The following is a 19,362-nucleotide window of genomic DNA, read 5'->3' as shown; positions in this document are numbered from 1 at the left end:
GTACTTGTGAGTTTCTTTATCGAATTTTAGCAAAAGAATCCTTTTATTTAGTGTTTCATCACCCAGAGTGCACTGCTGTACATTATGAAATTTATAGGTATTTAAAAAAAATAGCTTTAAAAATTATACATTTCTCCAGTTATTTTTTTTTTTACCTTTCAAAGAATTTATAATTTAGAAATTATAAAAATGGTTTCTTAGTTTTATTTTGACCAGATATTGGCGTATATCAATAAGTAAGAGTGTGGTGTCAAATAATGGGTTCAAACTAGCTAAAAACAAGTCCTATTTATCAACCACGATAAAATTTATGAACAATCCACAGATAGAAATAGATTCTATGTGAACTATGAATTAATAAAACTATATATAAAATGAATTATCAATTCATTTTTGCTCATAGAAGCCATTTAACAGCTTTTTATAACCAAATTATGATTAGAATTGAGTAGCCAATAATAAGTGGAGTATTTTTATTTGCTGTATTATGGCACAATTGAAAATTTTCAATGGGGTATTGATTACCTACACTTCCCCAAACAGACCAAAAGTTAGTGTGTTCCTTGTTTTAGGTTTGAAAAAACCACTCTGGTTATCGCTCTGAGTAACTATGAGGAATGATTGCCTCAAAATGTACGTCCATATGCAAGTTAGAGGGACTATTTAAAGTAAATACATGCGGCTCTTTAGCTCGTGTCATGTGCCAGTGGTGATCCTCCCCGGGCAGACGTTGGCACGCGAGCCCCTGCTCTACATAGTTAATATGCATGAGCTAGGATTTGTAAAGTGGCAGCATCTTATCACTGAAGTTCAGTAATAACCGCTGAAATATTTCTGTTGAAACATCCTGACCAACAAGACAGAAATTAGTCAATTTGTTATGACTTGATTGCATGACAGCCCAAGCAAACCACAAACTACTCTGACACCATCTCGCGCCTCTTTAAAGGTGCGGTGAGCGATTTCTGAAAAACGCTGTTGAAAGTGGATCGGTTTCTCCCCCACACACGAGTAATGTTGATTTTGAGTGTGTGCTGCTGGCGACTAACCACCAACTCTTTGCTTGTATATACTCGTGTACGGTGTCATTTTTTGTTCTTCCTTGTCATTCGTTCGCTATCTTCACTTTATTTAGCTTCGCTTATGCTATGATACAGACATCCACTCTTGCATTTTGGGAGCAGAGCAATCAAGGGAGTGTGTGTTTGTTTGGGTTGATTTCAAATACCAACGATTCCAACAAGGAAATGAGGCTTAATAATGGGTTTGATGAGAAATTTCCAAAGTGTATTTTTATATTTTTTCCTTTTGACCTTTGGCTTTGACTGCTAAACACAGTGCCAGAGTAAAGATCCTTGCACACTGAGTCTGAAATTTTCGCACGTTAAAAAATAAATACGACCTCACGTTATGTCAATCACACTTGCACACTGCCTCCGAAACTTTCGTCCGTCAAAAAAAAAATCGATTTTCCGCGTTTTTCGCATCCGTAACAAACATTTGAATGGTGTTTTTACAATTTAGAGCCACAGAATGACGGATACGAAAAAACGGATGCGAAAATTTCAGATTCAGTGTGCAAGGACCTTAAAGCTCCAAAGCCAGAAATGATCAGAAGTTTTTGTTGAGAAGGGAAAGCTCATCTGTCAGCCCTATAAATCCATACATTCGCATAAACATTTTAGATTTTTAGAACTTTGACTTTACTAACATTCCATGAATTTGCAATCTTCAAAAAGTACAAACATGTTGACTGTTTTTTCTTGTCAAGTGAGAAATAAATCCTAAAATGTGGTTAGTTGTCTCCTTGCTCCGCTGGGATCAGGAAGTTGTACGGAAACGGTATCAGTTCTGGTGGTCAGCTGTGATACTTGGATCTCTTAGGGCTGCGACTGCGGTCTCGTCTGTGGCGTTTGTGATCGCCGTCTCGCTCTCTGCCTCGGTCTCTCTGCTTTTCCTTCTCTCTTTCCTTGTCCTTTGGTCTCTCTCTGTCTCTTGAACGCGACCGCTGTCTGCCTTTATCTTTTTCTCTACGACTCTCATCGCGATCCTAGAAAACAGGAGGAAAAACAAAAACAAATAATGAGGCACGGAAGAGAATACTGAGAAAAAAGTGACAAAGAGAGATTTCATTCAGTACTGATTCGACAGCTAGTCAAAAAACTGTCAATTCCCCCCGAGATTAACGCGTTGTGTCCAAATATGTCTAATTCCTTATTAGGGTTGGCAAAAAAAATAGATTTTTCGATTAATCGTTTTTTAAAATGTGGTCGATTCAAATTCGATTCTCTAACGCCACGAATCGATTTTTTTTCCATATTTATTTATTTATTACCCAAAAGCCAGTATTAGTTTTCCTCCACTGTACATAGGCTTGCAAACTCCATTTTATAGCTAATGCTATGAGATTTTATGTTTGTTTTATCTTAATCATAAAATAACCTCAACTAGTGCTGCACGATTAATCATATCGCAATCGCGATGTCAAGCCTACGCAATTATATGACGCGAGTGTCCTGAGTGTGACACACAGAAAGACTCCCAAGAATACAGCTCTCTTTCGCGCTTGAACGAACAATAACACAATTATGCCAAAATGTATTTGTCGAGTATCTTCATAACATAAGAGTAGTCTTATGATGAACGTGAAGAGTTGTGACTCGTGAGAGAATGAGGCGCGTGTGAGATCCGCGTCTCTGACAGCAGCGGCTGCTCTTAAAGGGACAGTAGCCACTAATTATCTCTGTCGTTAAACTTAATCAAAGAACAAAGTGAACAGAGAAAAACACTCACTGCTCTTGACTAAAGAACTTTTGTAACTTTAATAAGGATTAGTCTATATATAATTTATAATTAATGCAGCGCAGACTGTTTGATAACTTTATTCAATTTCTGCATATGGCCTAGCTGTTAGACAGGAAGGGCACAGGTAAATATGATTCTGTTTTAATGTACCCAAGTGTATCTAAAATAAAAAGAGTTTAATATACAGGTTTGTAGCTCTTAATTTCTTTTTATTAATTAACCACTTATAAACTTATGTTCAGTTTTTTTTTATATAAATATAGGATTTGTATTAAATATATATTCATTGAGTCGAATCGAAAATCGAATCGAGAATCGAAATTGAATCGAATTGTACATCTGAATCGATACCCAGCCCTATTCCTTATTATATAGTAGGCGGGAAAAAAAGTATGTTAGCCGAGTAGCATGTCTGAATTCACAGCAGTAATAAAACTTTCTGAAGTGCTTATCCGATGGACAGGATTGTGAATGTAGGTGAAGCGAGCGACACAACTGAAGTTGGTAGGTCACATGATAATGACAACATGGCAGATGTAGCATCTCTGATATTCATTCATACTACACACATTCATAATGTACAGAACATACTTTTTTTAACGGTCACAAAGTACTACACCACATGTGTGCAGTGCCTACAATACAGTACGCCATTTCAGACGCAGCTCAAGTCCATAAAAAATATAGAGATGAACACTAACATTCCTGTCCTTAATTTGTTAAAGCAACAGTGGTTCACATGTTTGTTCTGATGGTGTGCAGCAGGGAAAATCCCATAATAATCACACATAACTAACTTCATAATCATGTATAATTGCAATAGCAAATTAAAATAAGCTTATCAAGTTTGATATAGGAGAGAACACTGTATCTTTTGTTGTTGAGACAAAGTGATCAAACAACGTCTACAGTATTTTTGCATATTGCCAAATTGCATGTCATGCCCTCATTCTCTAAAGAGCCACTACAACAAATACAGGTTAAACATGGTTTGTGCTGACCACGAGTTCAGTGCAACAGATTACTGCCAACAGCAACAAGCCACAAAAAGAGCAATGATATATGACTTATATTTATAAATAAGGAATATGGGCCAGGCAAAGGAATCCAGACACCAATAAAGCACTGCAAATGAACAGTGCAATAATAAAAACATAATACATTTAAACAGTGTGAAAATATTCTTTTAAATCTTGCAACTGTGCCTTTATTTTTTACTTTTGCAAAGTAATATCAATTAAGATACTGCAGACCTGCATCAATCAGCTGCTTCACACATGCAATCTAATTAACGTTTATATAGTACACATTTAAAAATGTTTAATTTTATATAATTTTTCCTATTGCCGTTTAATCTGGTGTTGTGTGCTGCAGATACGAGCCTGTCTCCATCTCAAGGTCTTGAACTCGTCTTTGTGTTGTTGATTTTGTGCAGGGCAGATGAAGACACAACAAAGATTATTCAATAAAATCTGCTCATTTTTACCATCACTTTATCTCCTGCCTCCTTCTCTTGTCCTGCCTCTGTCTGCTCTTGGGCTGATAGAAGTACTGACTTTGTTGTATAAAAAAAGTAAAGATTATAGAGGCAGAGTCTGAAGAAAAAACAACTGAGAACCACTCAACTATTCAAACCCACAGCATCGTACCTTTGATTTTTTATCCTTGGTCCTTTCGTTGTCTGAGTGTCGTTTCCGGTCTCGCTTCTCTCTGTCGTCCTTCCGTCTGTCGTCCTCCTCCTCATCTAAGAGAAGCTCATAACGGGAGCTTTAAAAAACAGTTAAGAACTACTTACTTGTGGGAAGATTTCCTATCTATTTTTCAATAACTTAAAACCAAGTGCATGTTAGTCCAGTGAAAAGGTCTTTGTAATGCATTTACATGTTGCATTTTTTATTAAAATAGCACAGTTTTAAGCTACTGCTATAAGAAAAGCAGGTTAAGAGGTTAAAACCAAAATATTAAAGCCGCCCTGTATAGTCATTAATGTGTAACGGTTAAATCAATAACATGAGCTCACACTTGTCAGAGAGAGTGTGATGTTCTGATGACTAAACCCGTGATTCAAGCCAAACCATCTCTGCACTGTATCTACTGTAAACCTGTTTAGGAGAGTTTACTTAAAATCCAAAGAGCAAATACAATTGTCCAAGCATGATTTAAATGTCCAGAGATTATCAGAAGGATACTCCTGCTTGCTTTTGACTTTGTCTTTCAAAGCCAGTTTGGATTTGTTGTCCAGGTCTTTCTCATAGGCCTTAAAGTCATCTTTGGTGTACTTCCCACCTAGAAATGAAACATGCTGACAATAAATATATGATATACTGTGTATATTACTTCAATTTAGTTTAACATTGCAGATAAACAACAATAACTGAGCAGCAGCACAAAAAAAAAAAAAAAAAAAGTGCATATCAAAAAAACATGCGCACTCAATTGAGGTGGATATATTTTTTATTAAATTACATTTACATTTATTAATTTAGCAGACGCTTTTATCCAAAGCGACTTACAAATGAGAACTATAGAAGCAGTGAAACTAACAGGACAACAATATGCAAGTGCTATGACCCTTCTCAGTAGGGCTGGGCGATATGGTCAAAAAATCATATCTCGGTATTTTTGGGTTAAATGGCGATATACGATATATATCTCGGTACTTTCTACATTTTTCCATTTGGATAAAGAAAATCTGTATTTATTTAAAAAACATGCCATTTTCATCCTGCCCAATGATATCCTACAAACAATGTTGATATTGGAGGATATGGAAAAAAATATAGTGAATGTAATGTAGGCTATGCAATATATTATGTGCAAAAAGGTGGTTAAAATCACATTACATTCTAACAAAAATAATGCTTTTGTTTTTAAATTGACTAAAGGCTAAACTAAAAATGAAAATAAAAACAAAAGAACTTAAACTATTAGCCTGCGTTTGATTACCCCGTTATAATGGTCACTTTCATAAAAATATACTTGTAGGTTTAAAATTCCCCATATGGCATATTTATTGTTTCCAACAACAAATATTTTAGCAATATGTATATTTTAGTCAGAATTATTGCGCTACTATTCTATTATGCTCCGTCTGTTTGGCCCGCATGCGCGCGGCGTCGCTCATTCACAGAAGCTTGAATATTAGCGGAGATTCAATTGCAGAAGCTCGTCCTCTCCTGACAGTGAAACAGTGAAATTTGTTTGACTTTCTAACATTTACAGATGGAGAATATACCTGTGAAATGTAAGTTAAGCACTGAGGAAAGCAACACATCTCAAACAGCGCAAGTATTTATCTGTCAGTCAGCAACAGTATCTGTCAGTAAGCATCTGACAGGGCAAGCTGCTTTAAACTTGTTAACTATATCTTACCAGTTATTTTGAAGCCCTTAATATAAGCTTGTGTCATGTTTAGGACAAATTGTACTATGTACTTTCACTGCGGCAGCTCACACTGCGTCTTCCGCTGTTTTTCAGATGTGCTCGTATCAAACTACTGTATCGATATAAACGGTATTGCCTCATTCCATATCGTTTCAAAAAAATATATCAATATATCGTACAAACTCGATATACCGCCCAGCTCTACTTCCCAGTTTAATCTAACGCAGTACATGTTAATTTTTTTTTTTTTTTTATCTGATAAGACTTAAACTATGATGGAAACAGATTTACAAAATAAATCACTCAAAACAACAAACTCAAGTGACTTTGCCTCAACAGAGGCTGTGATTGGATAACTGGACTATCTAGCAGACCAATCGCATCTCAAATGTTGGTTTGGTGGCTCTGAAATGCCTGAGTCAAAGTCTGTCATGAGAATATGGTTTAATTCCTCAGAAGCGTCTCACATGATTGTGTTCCCAAACGCCAGCATCCGAACGCAAGAGAACATGACAGCGTTTACTGTGTTTCATCTGCCGCTCTGAGACGCAACTCATTTATGATGAAGTTTGTTCCCCAATTGCAGCAACTTTTTGGTGTCAATTTCCCAGGAAATTGCTTTTTTCGCAAATGTTTTATGCAATATTCCAATTTTGCGCAACTTAAAATGGAAACATAGCTAATAATTATATTTCTATTACTTTACAGGGTATGCGTTTAATAAGCGGGGACAGACTTACCTTTGCCTTTCCATTTGATCTTAGACACAGACTGGCTGAAGTCCACATGAATACGACGGTCATCTATCAGGACGTTGTCCATTTTGAAGTACGCTTTTTCACAGTCCTCCTCCTTATCAAATAACACACAAATGCATTGATTATTCCAAAATGGCTCGCATTGTAAATGCCCTGAATGAACATTTTGATGACCCCCCTGAGAAACTCACTTAATTCATTTTAAAAGGCCATTCGACACACAATAAACCCTTTTAAGAGTGATTCAAGACTCAACTTCTCAAAAAGCAAAGCTATGGCAGATATACAGAACATAGACCTTTAAAGTTTGCTTAAAAGTGTACAGTAGCTGTGGAGGACTATTCATTGATGAAGCAACCTCAAGTCAAAACAACCACACAAATTCTGAGATGTTTATATCGAATCTACAGCGGATGTGAGCGGTGTGACAACACAAAATCAAAGAGAACTCATTATAATCAGTGGGACTGTCTACACTGGACAGGGGGCGATGAGAGAGACAGCAAAGTCGTTTGGATCTTGACATGTTCAGGGTAGACATCGCGTACACATGATTTAATCTAACTTGATTTCATTAGAAACTTTACAAACCTTGTCAAACTCGATGAATGCATAGCACAGAGATTCTCCTGTTTTCCAGTCTCTGATGATCTCACAACTGCAAATAAACATTACCATGTTAGATCAAATCAGATAACATACAGTACATGCATCTACACACACGAGACTAGAGCTTTGATTTGCCCTTATGATTTTCACACACTGAAGCCCCTGAACAGCATTACATTAAGATTCAGGCCCAGGCTATGGTCGGAACTGAATACTAGCATACTGTTCATTTCACACAGGACATCCGACTATAAAACAATTATGTGAACCAATACGCAAAGATAAGCACTTCAAACAGCAGAGTGTTACATTAGTGATTTTGTTTTCACAATCGCATGTTTAATTAGCATAGCATCCTGCCTTTTGTTTTATGCAGTATGTTATGTACAGGGTAATGGTTCATAACCATCTTTACCACAAAATTTCCATGACTTTAAGGCAAATAATCATGACCTAAAATAAAACAATAAAAATCCATGTTAAAATTTATCATAGCATGTATTAACTAAAATGAATGTCTATTAATGCCATTTGTTTTTAATAATAATTTTAGTACAATTTGCAAGATGTTACTCTAAGCAGAGAACAAAATGACACTTGACAATGCCTGAATGCTAAGTATTGTAATTTGTTTAACTAATATAATCAATTAAACAATATATTCTATTATACAAAGACTCTTCTAAATCTTTCTGGGTTTATTCTTATTTTCAAACAATTTCCAGGCCTGGAAATTGCTATTTTAAAAATGTTCATGACTGTACGAACCCAGTATGTTGTCAAGAAGTTGGCCTATTTTTATTTAATTTTATTTTAAATCACACCAGATATTATTATCCAGTTCATCTGTCACATTTGAAATGGAAGGTCACAAAGCACATTGCATTGTGGGATACAGTATTCCACACAGTGTGCTTGGTTGCATAACGCACATTTGTGCATTCCCTGCATACAGAAAATACTATGTGTGCTATACATACTGCCTGCTGCTAAAATAGCCCTAGATGAATGTATTGCTGGCTTAACATTCAACCCCCTCTCAATCAAGAGAAAAATGATATACATAATAAAAGAAAAAATATAATAATATATAAAATAATAATAATAATTATAACAATAGAAATACATAAACACATGGCATAGTCAAAATAAAACAAAGACTTTTACTGTTTATTCACTTCAAATCTGTAATAGCAAAGTTATGCTAACACATAGTTAATACTCACTATTAACTAGCTGCTTATTATAATGGATATTACTAGGATATTGCCTGTTTATTAGTACTTATAAAGCACAAATTAAAGGGATAGTTCACCCAAAAATTAAAATTCAGTCATTAATTAGTCACCGTCATGTCGTTCCAAACCCATAAGACTTTCGTTCATCTTCAGAACACAAATGAAGATCTTTTTGATGAAATCAGAGAGCTTTCTGTCCCTCCATTACCTGAACAACTACCACTTTGATGCTTCAAAAAATTCATTAAAACTAAATCCATATGAATTGAGCGGTTTAGTCCAAATTTTCTTAAGAGACACAATCGCTTTATACAATAACAATTTAATCCACATATAAACATTAATTAAAGAGACCAGTTATGTGCAGACAGAGGACGGAGAACCCCAGCCAAGCACGTCAAATATGGCGGAAAAGACTCAAAGAATCAAAAGGTGTCATGGAAAAGCGAAAGTTCGATACTCAGAGGCTGTCGGACTTTGATTGGCTTTTGTATGAAGAGGAGGAAGATGCGATATGTCAGTAGGAAACCTAGCTTAGCAGGTCAAACGGACGTTGTATCAGGGTCTCGCAGTTTCAAACGTCAAAAGCTTACAGCGCATGCAGCTTGTCGTGATAGTGTGACGGCTTTAAGCAAAGACCCTGAGGAATCCGCGATCGCAAAAGGGTTTCAAACTGAAAATAAAAAAGAATGACAACGCAGAGAGATGAAAGCTTTCTGTTAAAACGAATACAGCATATTATATCGCAAAGGAGGAATTGGGTTTCATTCAGATGAAGCCACTAATTCTGCTGCAGAAACAAAATGGCCTGGACATTTCCCCAACGTATGATAATGATGTCCGTTGCGCTGAACTCATTTCAAACATTGCCGCAGATTTACAGAGACATAGAGACAGTGAAAGAGTCCGACTACGTATCAATCATGATTGATGGATGCAACCGATTCTTCTGTGACTATCTATTTCAGGTATTCACATGATGGGTTACCAGTAAATCATTTAGCTTATGTCTAACTGCCACATGCTCATGCTGATGGTGTAACTGACTGCATTCAATCCTCAAAGTCAAAATGTGGATTAGATGACTGAGGGCAAAGGCTTGTTGGATTTTGTGTTGATGGTGCAAATGTGAACATGAGCCAAACAGCTGATGTTGTTGCAAAACTGAGAGTGGACAATCCGAAACTGATAGACATTCACTGTTCTCACAGGCTGGAGCTGGCACTACTCGGGGTTATGAAAGAGGTGGGCAAAGTGAATCGTGTAAATGACACCTTGCACTTGATTTGGAAAACCTACCATTTCAGCCCAAAGAGCAACAGAGAACTTAAGATAGTTTGTGAAGAATCTACGTCTTACAAACCAAAGCCAGTGAAAGGAACATGTTGGGTGCCTCATTTAGACAGCGCACTGAAGGTCTTCCTGAGAGAAAAAGATGATCTAAGCCAAGATGGGCAGTATGCAGCTGTTGCCAGTCACAATGCTGACATTGCTGGCAGAGGGGAAAGGGTTTTCAAAACCCATGTGTTGCATTTAGTCATTTCCTGGCTGATGTGCTGCAGGAGATAGCCACATTAAGCCAGACTATACAGAAAGCAGACCTCAGTGCTGTTGCTGCAGTTGAGAGCTGTTTTACCAGTCTTGACTACATGAAAACCAACCCTCTCCCAGATGGCAAGCTGGATATTTTCATCAAACAGCGTCTGGAAAAGCAAACTGGTGCTAACGACAACTTTTCAGGGCATTGACTTGAGAGGGGAAAGAGACAGTCTTATGGACAATCTGGATGGAGCATGTTCAGCCTGTGAGAAACACCTTCAAGCTAAATTGCTGCGTAACACGAGAATGAACCTCATTGGTTCTTGCATGAGCTTCCGTTTACCACAACTGCTGTGTGAGTTGATGAATGTTTATATGTGAATAAAAGCCTAAATTCAATCTGTTCAACATATAAAGCGATCGAGTCTCTTCAGAAAATTTGGACTAAACCACTTAATTCATATGGATTAGTTTTATGATCTCTTAATTATCTTTTTGAAGCGTCAAAGTGGTAGTTGCGTAGCTGTCATAGGAGTGACAGAAAGCTCTCAGATTTCATAAAAAAAAAAAAAAATCTTCATTTGTGTTTCTAAGATGAACAAAAGTCTTACAGAATTTTCATTTTTGGGGTGAACTATACCTTTAATGTCTTATTCTGCATGACCATATTCTACAGGGTGGGCCATTTATATGGATACACCGTAATAACATGGGAATGGTTGGTGATATATACACATTAGTATATGTCATGGTCACCACCCATCTTGAGGAGTTTGCCCCCTCACATATACTAATGTGCCACAAACAGGACTTTAATATCACCAACCATTCCCATGTTATTACGGTGTATCCATATAAATGGCCCACCCTGTACATCCCTTAATCCTACCCAATACCTAAACTTAACTACCTTACTTACTATTAATAAGCAGTAATTAGGAGTTTATTGAGTTAAAAGTCGTTGATAATAGTGAGTATTGAACCCTAATCTAAAGTGTGACCAATCTTATATTTACAATATTTATATTATATATAGAAAAAAGTTTAATTTTAATGACAGATCACTCATGTGTAAAACAAGAAAAGCACCACTAGCTAAGACCTCAGTTAAGTGCTTTAAGAGCACAAAAGGTAAAAGTCCTGTAAAGGTAAAAATTTAATCTTTCGTTTCCCAGCCCTAAACTTCACTCACAATGTTGAATCACAACGACGAGTGTCAGACTATCATTGGAACTCATACAGCAGTAAAATACTCTATTATCTCACCATTTAATGGAGCCGAAACGTGAGAAGATGATCTCTAGATCTTCATCTGTGGTCACAGGATTCAGTTTACACACAAACAGCACGTTCTCTGGAGGTTTAACTTCTGCATCTGGCAGATCACCCACCTTTCAACAAGAAGCAAACATTTACATGTTCACATAGTTAACAGCATCTTCATGTGAGGTGATGAGTATAAGATGTCTAGAGTGAGTCATGTTCATGTGGAAGCGATGAGCTTTACCATCTCTAGTAAAATGGCTTGTGTCTTTGCTTCCTTGTCTTTTATCAGTTCATCCAGCTGCTCAGCATCTCCGTCAACATCGTTTATGGCCTCATCTGCTCCAATCCGACCACTCTAAAACATGTACAACCATGGATTATTCAATCTAATATCAATAACAAAGCACATTTAAAAAACAAAAACACATCAGCTGCTCTTTCTGATTTGAATAGCACCCCCCCCCCCCCCACACACACACACACACACACACACACACACACACACTTAACGCTGCAATAATAATAATTAATATTTTTATATTAGCATTAGTGCTGGGCAAAGATTAATCGCGATTAATCTCATCCAAAATAAAAGTTTGTGTTTGCATAATATATGTGTGTACTGTGTATAATAATTTTTTTATATATAAATACACACACATGCATGTATTTATTTAAGAAATATTTGCATGTATATACTGTATATATATTTATACATAATTTATATTATATATAAATATGAATAATTTATATATAAATAAAAATTCTTAAATATATACATGCATATGTATGTATTAATATATACAAAATAATTATACACAGTACACACACATATATAATGCAAACACAACGTTTAATAATCAACCTAGTATTTTAAATGTTTTACACGTAGTAAAATTACATAATTAAATAATCAGTTCATGTATTTCCTAGGAACTGAACCAATTGCTTATTTTATAATACTTAAAGTGTCTTTATTATGTTATTTTAAAGGCTCCTAATTTTGTTTTGTCTCCTACAACATGTTTACATGCATTCAAGGTCAAAAAACACTTAAAATTTCATCATAATCATCATAATTTCATCATGTTCACTGACTGCAGAGTCACATTTCTTCTCCCAGTGTCTGAAACAGAAAGGAGGGGTTTAGAGAGAGAACGGAGAGCCTCCTCCACTCTGATTGGTCAGATGGTGTTGTTCACGGGGAGCCAATGAAAACCACAGGCTGGCATTATGCAAATTTGTTACCAAGTAGAAGGTTCAAGCAGAAAAAGTAAAACTGCAATTACTGACTCATTTCATGCACTTCAGAATCGGTTCAATAACTATTTATCAGCATTTTCATCTTTGAAACTTTGGGGAGGAAAAAAATTAATCATCAAGCTATTTTGAAACACATTATCCTTTTCTTTTAGTGTGGCTCATACCCAAAATAAAAAACATACATTTATTTCCAAACTGTATTCATTATTCATGGGAAGGAGGTAGACCAACAACTAACCTATGATTACCAAAAATATTTAGAATTGTAAAAAACATGAAAATAAACTAAACCCGGAATATGTTACAGTCACGTCACGCACTGTGGAAATCAAGCATCGCTGAATCAAATCAAAACCTTGTGATTGAAATTTAACTGAACTGGGAAATCATTGTTTACTTACAGCTGACACATTTGTTCATGCTAAGTTTATCATTAACATTTTTACAAACTAAGTTGGCATGAATCTGCCACCTCGCAGTATTGTAATGTGGTGAGTTTGAATGAAGACACTCACATCCAGCTGCTCTTTAGTGGGTTCAGGCGATCGGTCTGGAACCGGGAGGCCCGCGGGATCATCAAACGGGTCATCCAGAATCACTGTGTGATTAATCCTGCAACCACAATGCAGCCCAAAACTTAGCAGGCACAAACACTGATGTTTAGTCTACAGCCCTTATGTCTATGAATCTGAACCACACTGAGGCAATCTAAAGTGTGGGAAAAGTGTCTTATAATTGAGTTTCTTCTTCATGAAGACTCCAGCTCTGCTCACAGTACTGAGTGCTGAAATAACAGCTGATATAACATTGGGACTTCTCATTGTTGGCATCACTCCAGTTGTCTATGTTTGTGCCTTCCAGACACGCTCAGTCAAAGGGATTTTTAGTTGGTGGCAACAAGTCCTTTTGAGTCATTGAAGCATTCAACTGTTCAAAAACACTGATTCATTCTGGAACGTGTTGTTTGGAGACATCATGCAGCCACACCTTGGTGTTTAACCTCAAATTCAAGGACCTTTCAAGGACTTTCCAGAACCAATACCCTCAAATTCAAGGACCTAACCCCTCTGGTCCTCTTCATTTAGGGGTCACACTTGGCTCCGTCGCAGTCAAAAGTGACCGAAGCCTTGAAATATAACCTTTTTTCCAGGAAAACCAATGTAATATATTTTTGTTCAATAATATTTTTTGATTATTTAGAAATTTGAAGGGATTTTATGATACTATGCAATATTTATACAATTTTATGAACTTTTTTTTCCATTAGAACTAATATATAGTTTTATTTTATTATTATTTTCCAATAAATTCAATATTTCACATTAAAATAGAGTGGAGGCCTTTAAATTCCATTTTTTGAAGTGAGAAAAGTGCCATCTGGAGGTGTTAAAAAAATAAAAACTTGTGTAATGTCTGTATAGCTCCCAATATAAAGGCTAGGATAGCTTGAGGGTAGGGCTGCACGATATTGAAGAAATATTTGATATGCGATAACTCAGTAAATAATGCAATATTCGATATGCGATAGGATAATCCTTAAAGTGTGTAAAATAAACTTAAAGGACAAGTTCGGTATTTTACACTTAAAGCCCTGTTTACAGATCGTTTCTGATTAAATAGAACGGTTAAGATTAAAATTTGGACATGCTGCTGTCCCAAGAATTTTAGGTTTATTTCGCTTTCCCCAAAACCTCTAGAATGGGTGTATAGGTGCACTGGAACAATCCTTCATAAAACGCATTAAACTTTCGTTTACAAAGACGTGAAGCTCACCGAGTGGTCAGGGGTGTTCACTGATATGCTCATACAAAAATTCGCATCTCAATGACACTAATTTTTTTTTTTTTTGCAGTTTTAATAAGAATCACATCCAATAAGAATCTAGTTTTGTATGCTGTTTTTTTTTACATTTGATTATTCAGTTTCTGTAGCATTTCTTACTTAAATTATGTTGTTATATAGATCTGTACCAGCAAAAAGTAGTAGTTTTGTAAGTTTTATCTTTGATTCATTGCATTAACTTTTTGAAGCGTCAAAGTGGTAGTTGCGAAGACTGTCAAAGGAGGGACAGAAAGCTCTCAGATTTCATCAAAAAGATCTTCATTTGTGTTGTGAAGATGAACAAAAGTCTTGCGGGATTGGAACTACATGAGGGAGAGTAATTAATGACAGAATTTTTGGGTGAACTATCCCTTGAAGTAAAACTACTCATATCATGACATAATATCACCCACCTCTAGACAGCATTAAAGGTGGTATCATTGATTTCAGGCCCAAAAATATTTTCATCACATTCATCTAATCTTTCCTAACGATCCGCTAGCTGCCCGCCCCATAAGCATGCCGTCAAAAAAACGCGTCTCTGTAGGCAGCCTAGGCTCTGAGATCTGCACACAAGAACAAATGGTTTAGCCAAACACTCAAAACCAAAACAAATAGGGTTCCAACCAATCACCGACAGGGGGAGGGTGTTGTGAGGTTTTGTGCTCGTGCACGGCTGCACGCGAAGTCAGAGCTGAAGAAGAAGCTGGCTCAAAACCTCACAACACCCTCCCCCTGTCGGTGATTGGTTGGAACCCTATTTGTTTTGGTTTTGAGTGTTTGGCTAAACCATTTGTTCTTGTGTGCAGATCTCAGAGCCTAGGCTGCCTACAGAGACGCGTTTTTTTGACGGCATGCTTATGGGGCGGGCAGCTAGCGGATCGTTAGGAAAGATTAGATGAATGTGATGAAAATATTTTTGGGCCTGAAATCAATGATACCACCTTTAAATTGACTAAAATCACATTTTCTAATTGTATTCTGGCCAAGAACAACCTTGGAAGAGACCAGCTAACCGGCATGAAAAGCGATCAAGCAGCATTTTTTTGGTTTTTGACTTTTTGTGTCATTTAGAGGAGAAAATAAATAATACCAAAATAATGGAACAAATGAATCTGAATTATTTCACAGATATTTTTCAGTATAACTAGTTTACTTGCAGCTAAGTGCCTCAGACAAAACTCAGTATCTTCCAAAGATCTGAAGCCACTAACCTGGCATTTTCCAACAGGAAAACATCCACTACATTTACAAGTACACCAATAATCTGGTACTTAAGGACTAATAAGGACTAAATCGCAGTAAGATATTAACATGACACGAGCATATGCAAATAAAATGCTAAATATAACATACATACACATATATACATATACACACACACACATATACATATATACATATACACACATACATACGTACATACACATAATATATATATGTATGTGTGTGTGTGTGTGTGTGTGTGTATGTATGTATATGTATGTGTGTGCTTTTTTAATTAATCCATTGAGGTGCATTAGACTATTAATTGAATAGTCACCACTATTATTTGGATGCTCCCAGCACTTTTTATGTTTGTTGTTATTATTAATATTAATGTTGATATTATGAACAGTTCTCAGAATTAAAGATATGTTAAAATAATTTAAAGAGAGTCTTTGTCAGAGGCCTTTTTATTCTTAATTTTGACATTAATTTTCATTTTTACACCAGACACATATCGGTTCAAAATATCGATTATCGGTCTACTTGATCTGTAATAATCGGCATCGGCCCTGAAAAATGCATATCGGTCGATCCCTATTTCATTATTTTCTGATTATTCACTAAGAAGTGTGGTTATTTTTACCGCCTTTCTACAAATGGTGAACTCACATACAACCCAGTGTGTTACTGGTCCTTGTTTTAATCCACTTTCATCAAAAGCAAAACACACTTGATGAACACTGCAACGCCGCTGTAACTGGGTTTGCCTACGCTGCGTTGCTTTCTTCACAGTCTCTGGATGAAGATACGGAGCAGAGACTGCGAGTTATATCAACAGAAGCGATTCAGAGTGGAGGGAAAACTTCAGAATAATGTCACGGAGTTCGTTCATGAAGTTGTGTGAACAACACACGGCATCTGTGTACATCTAAGCACATGCGCACTTTGAGCATCGTTTACTGAAATTAAAATTGGCGTACGCCACATAGTTTAATGCAAGTATGGTTACTATGAGCTTAATCACATTGAATATTTGTCAAAGTATTGTGTTTACGTGAGGTAATGTTTAAATGCAATATTGCCAAAATCCCATTATAATCGCATTATGAGGGCGCATGTAAACGCACTTGACTTTACATGGGGAAAACATTACTTGTTCTCATCAGCTGTACGCTGCACTCGGATCAGTTATTAAATATTGATGATTCTGCATACCGGTTATCATACACTTACAAAAATATTTGGTAATGTGGTCTCTCTCTCTCTCTCTAAAAACACTTTATCCTACCTGATGTCCTGAAAGGGGATGAAGTCAGTGTCAACAAAGGTTTCGTTGATTTTAGAGAGCACGTCCATGCCCTCTGTGACCTCTCCAAACACGGTGTGAACACCATCCAAATAATCCAGATTCTCATTTGTGGTGATCAGGAACTGGGAGCCAAAAGAAAAAGTCACACACTCAAACACTGACAATGACATCCACATGTTGACATAACACTGTGTATTAGATATATGTGCACAATTAACCTGAGAGCCATGCTGGTCGGTGCCGTTGTTCACCATAGACACCGTCCCTTTCTTTCTGTGCTTGATCCTGGGCACCTTCTCGGATTCAAAAAAGCGTGCCTGATCGCCATACAGCTTACTGCAAACACACAGACATCCCCATCACACAATGCACGTGTATTCGGTCAGCACAAAAACACAATAACATGAACCTGATTCTTACCAGAACACAGACTCTCCTCCTCGGCCGGTGCCGGTGGGGTCTCCCGTCTGAACGATGAAGTCTCTCTGGAGCGGGTCAAGAACACATGCAACAGTCAAACTCCACCTCAAATTTGCAGTGATAACTAACGTACAGTAGAACTATTCATTTACATATCCTACAGTAATCAAATTTTTGCCTTGAATTTATAAGATAAATGTGATTCTATGAAAACATAACTTTCAGAACTAAAAACCTTTTGAATCTCCAGTCAACCAATCTCCATTTCTTATAACGTTAATGGTTTCAAAGGAAATAAAACAAAAATATAAATGGACATTAAGGATAAAAACCATTTTGAACAATATAACGCACACAAAATGCACTCTTCAATGCAGACAGAATGTAAGACATACATTACCTGAACATTGTGAATCAGACAATAGTTGTAATATTTGATTTTGCACAGTTTCAGGAAGTTCAGCGAGGCTGAAACATTAGAAGCACAATTCTGGTTATCAGATATATTACATATCATGTAACGTTAGTTGGTTTAGTTACTCTTCTAGCGAAACATTAAATAATATAACAACTACAATTCTGGTTATACAAGCAAATATCACGAAATAACATGTTTATCAAGTAAAAAGTTCCTATAGAGATGTCTTAACGTATATTTATCACGACGTTTTGTTGATTGTATTAAAAGAACTAGCATTTAGTGCAATCCTGCTTGCAGTGCAAATACGTTTACACCCGTCGCCTGTAATTAATGTTATTATTAATTACCTTTCGGTCTCTCTTCTGTGTATAAATCAATCACGATATCTCCTAACGTTGTTTCCAATAACACCGCCATGTCGGTTCAATATCATCGACATGCGCCGGACAGACACCGCGCATGCGCACTGAGAAGAGTCGCAGATATAACGTCACATGTTTGATACAGGCGGCAGGAGAGTTGCTCTCAACTAGAATTATTAATTATCTCTAAAAGATGTTATATGTTCTTTCACACACAGAAGCAGAATGTTTAAATATCTGGTGAACTTCTACATCTTACATGGTAAATATTACATTCCTAAACAAAAATTTGCAAAATGCATACCTACATTAATCTTAATCAAGATGGAATCGCTAAAGAAGTCGTTAAAGTTAGTTAAAAATAAAAATAATTAAATTTTGTTAAACTTCATGGAGAAATTCTTGATATTGTAATGTCCCCACTATGTTTACTAAATTCTACGAATCTTAAATGTCTAAATAGGAAAAAGGAGGAAATATTTATTTTATTTTTTATGACTTGTTCATTTGTTTAAAGGTATGTAAATATTTGTCTTGTGAGGCATTGCCTGGAATCAATGTTTTTGAGTTATTGATTTCGATAAAAAAAAGAATTGCTCTCAACTAAGGACTTTTTTGGAAAGATTTGATTAGATTTATTAAGTAACACTGACCCCTCTTTTTACTAAGATCCCTCAAAAAAAAAAAAAAGCAAGAATACTGTTATAACTTTTTTTTTTTTTTTTTTTTTTTACATTTTTGCTATTCATATAGGCCTACATATATGTAAGTGTAACTACTAAATTAAATGATCATAGCAGCAATTCCTAACAGCAAAAACTATAATTGGTTGTTGACTGTAAAGGGATACATCAATCTAGAAGAATCTTGTTCACCACAGTGGCACTGATCTCCAGATCCAGATTTATTATAAAAAAACGATTTACACAGCTAAGAAGACTGTGAAGTCTTAAAGTAA

The 19,362-nt window shown here is 36.2% G+C and overlaps 1 protein-coding gene across 4 annotated transcripts; it reads right to left on the bottom strand.

Moving 5' to 3' along the window:
* Positions 1-29: 29 nt before the first annotated feature.
* ppil4 (peptidylprolyl isomerase (cyclophilin)-like 4) lies at positions 30-18,557 on the bottom strand. 4 transcript variants are annotated; one of them, XM_081378266.1, is made up of 15 exons: positions 18,390-18,510; positions 18,022-18,089; positions 17,622-17,686; positions 17,420-17,537; positions 17,181-17,323; positions 13,378-13,474; positions 11,841-11,954; positions 11,600-11,724; positions 7,539-7,605; positions 6,930-7,041; positions 4,995-5,091; positions 4,455-4,572; positions 4,292-4,360; positions 2,010-2,050; positions 1,684-1,892 (listed from the first exon to the last, which is right to left on the bottom strand). In XM_081378266.1, the coding sequence occupies exons 1-15, from the start codon at positions 18,457-18,459 to the stop codon at positions 1,859-1,861; spliced, it is 1,338 nt and encodes a 445-aa protein (XP_081234392.1). In that variant the 5' UTR covers positions 18,460-18,510; the 3' UTR covers positions 1,684-1,858. The 4 variants fall into 4 exon arrangements, with proteins under 4 accessions (XP_081234390.1, XP_081234391.1, XP_081234392.1 ...); XM_081378264.1 differs by having other exon boundaries at positions 30-2,050; positions 18,390-18,557; XM_081378267.1 differs by lacking the exon at positions 4,292-4,360.
* Between the last annotated feature and the right edge of the window lie 805 nt (positions 18,558-19,362).

The sequence above is a fragment of the Scardinius erythrophthalmus genome (assembly GCF_964197995.2).
Source record: "Scardinius erythrophthalmus genome assembly, chromosome: 11".
In the NCBI taxonomy this organism is placed as follows: Eukaryota; Metazoa; Chordata; class Actinopteri; order Cypriniformes; family Leuciscidae; genus Scardinius; species Scardinius erythrophthalmus.
This window is presented reverse-complemented; position numbering and strand designations above follow the sequence as displayed.

Coding starts and splice junctions, on each gene's coding strand:
- ppil4 (XM_081378264.1), bottom strand. CDS start 18,459: ATGGCGGTGTTATTGGAAACAACGTTAGGAGATATCGTGATTGATTTA. Junction 11,725..11,840: donor AAGCCATTTTACTAGAGATG/GTAAAGCTCATC, acceptor TCTTGTTGAAAG/GTGGGTGATCTGCCAGATGC. Junction 7,042..7,538: donor CATTCATCGAGTTTGACAAG/GTTTGTAAAGTT, acceptor TTATTTGATAAG/GAGGAGGACTGTGAAAAAGC.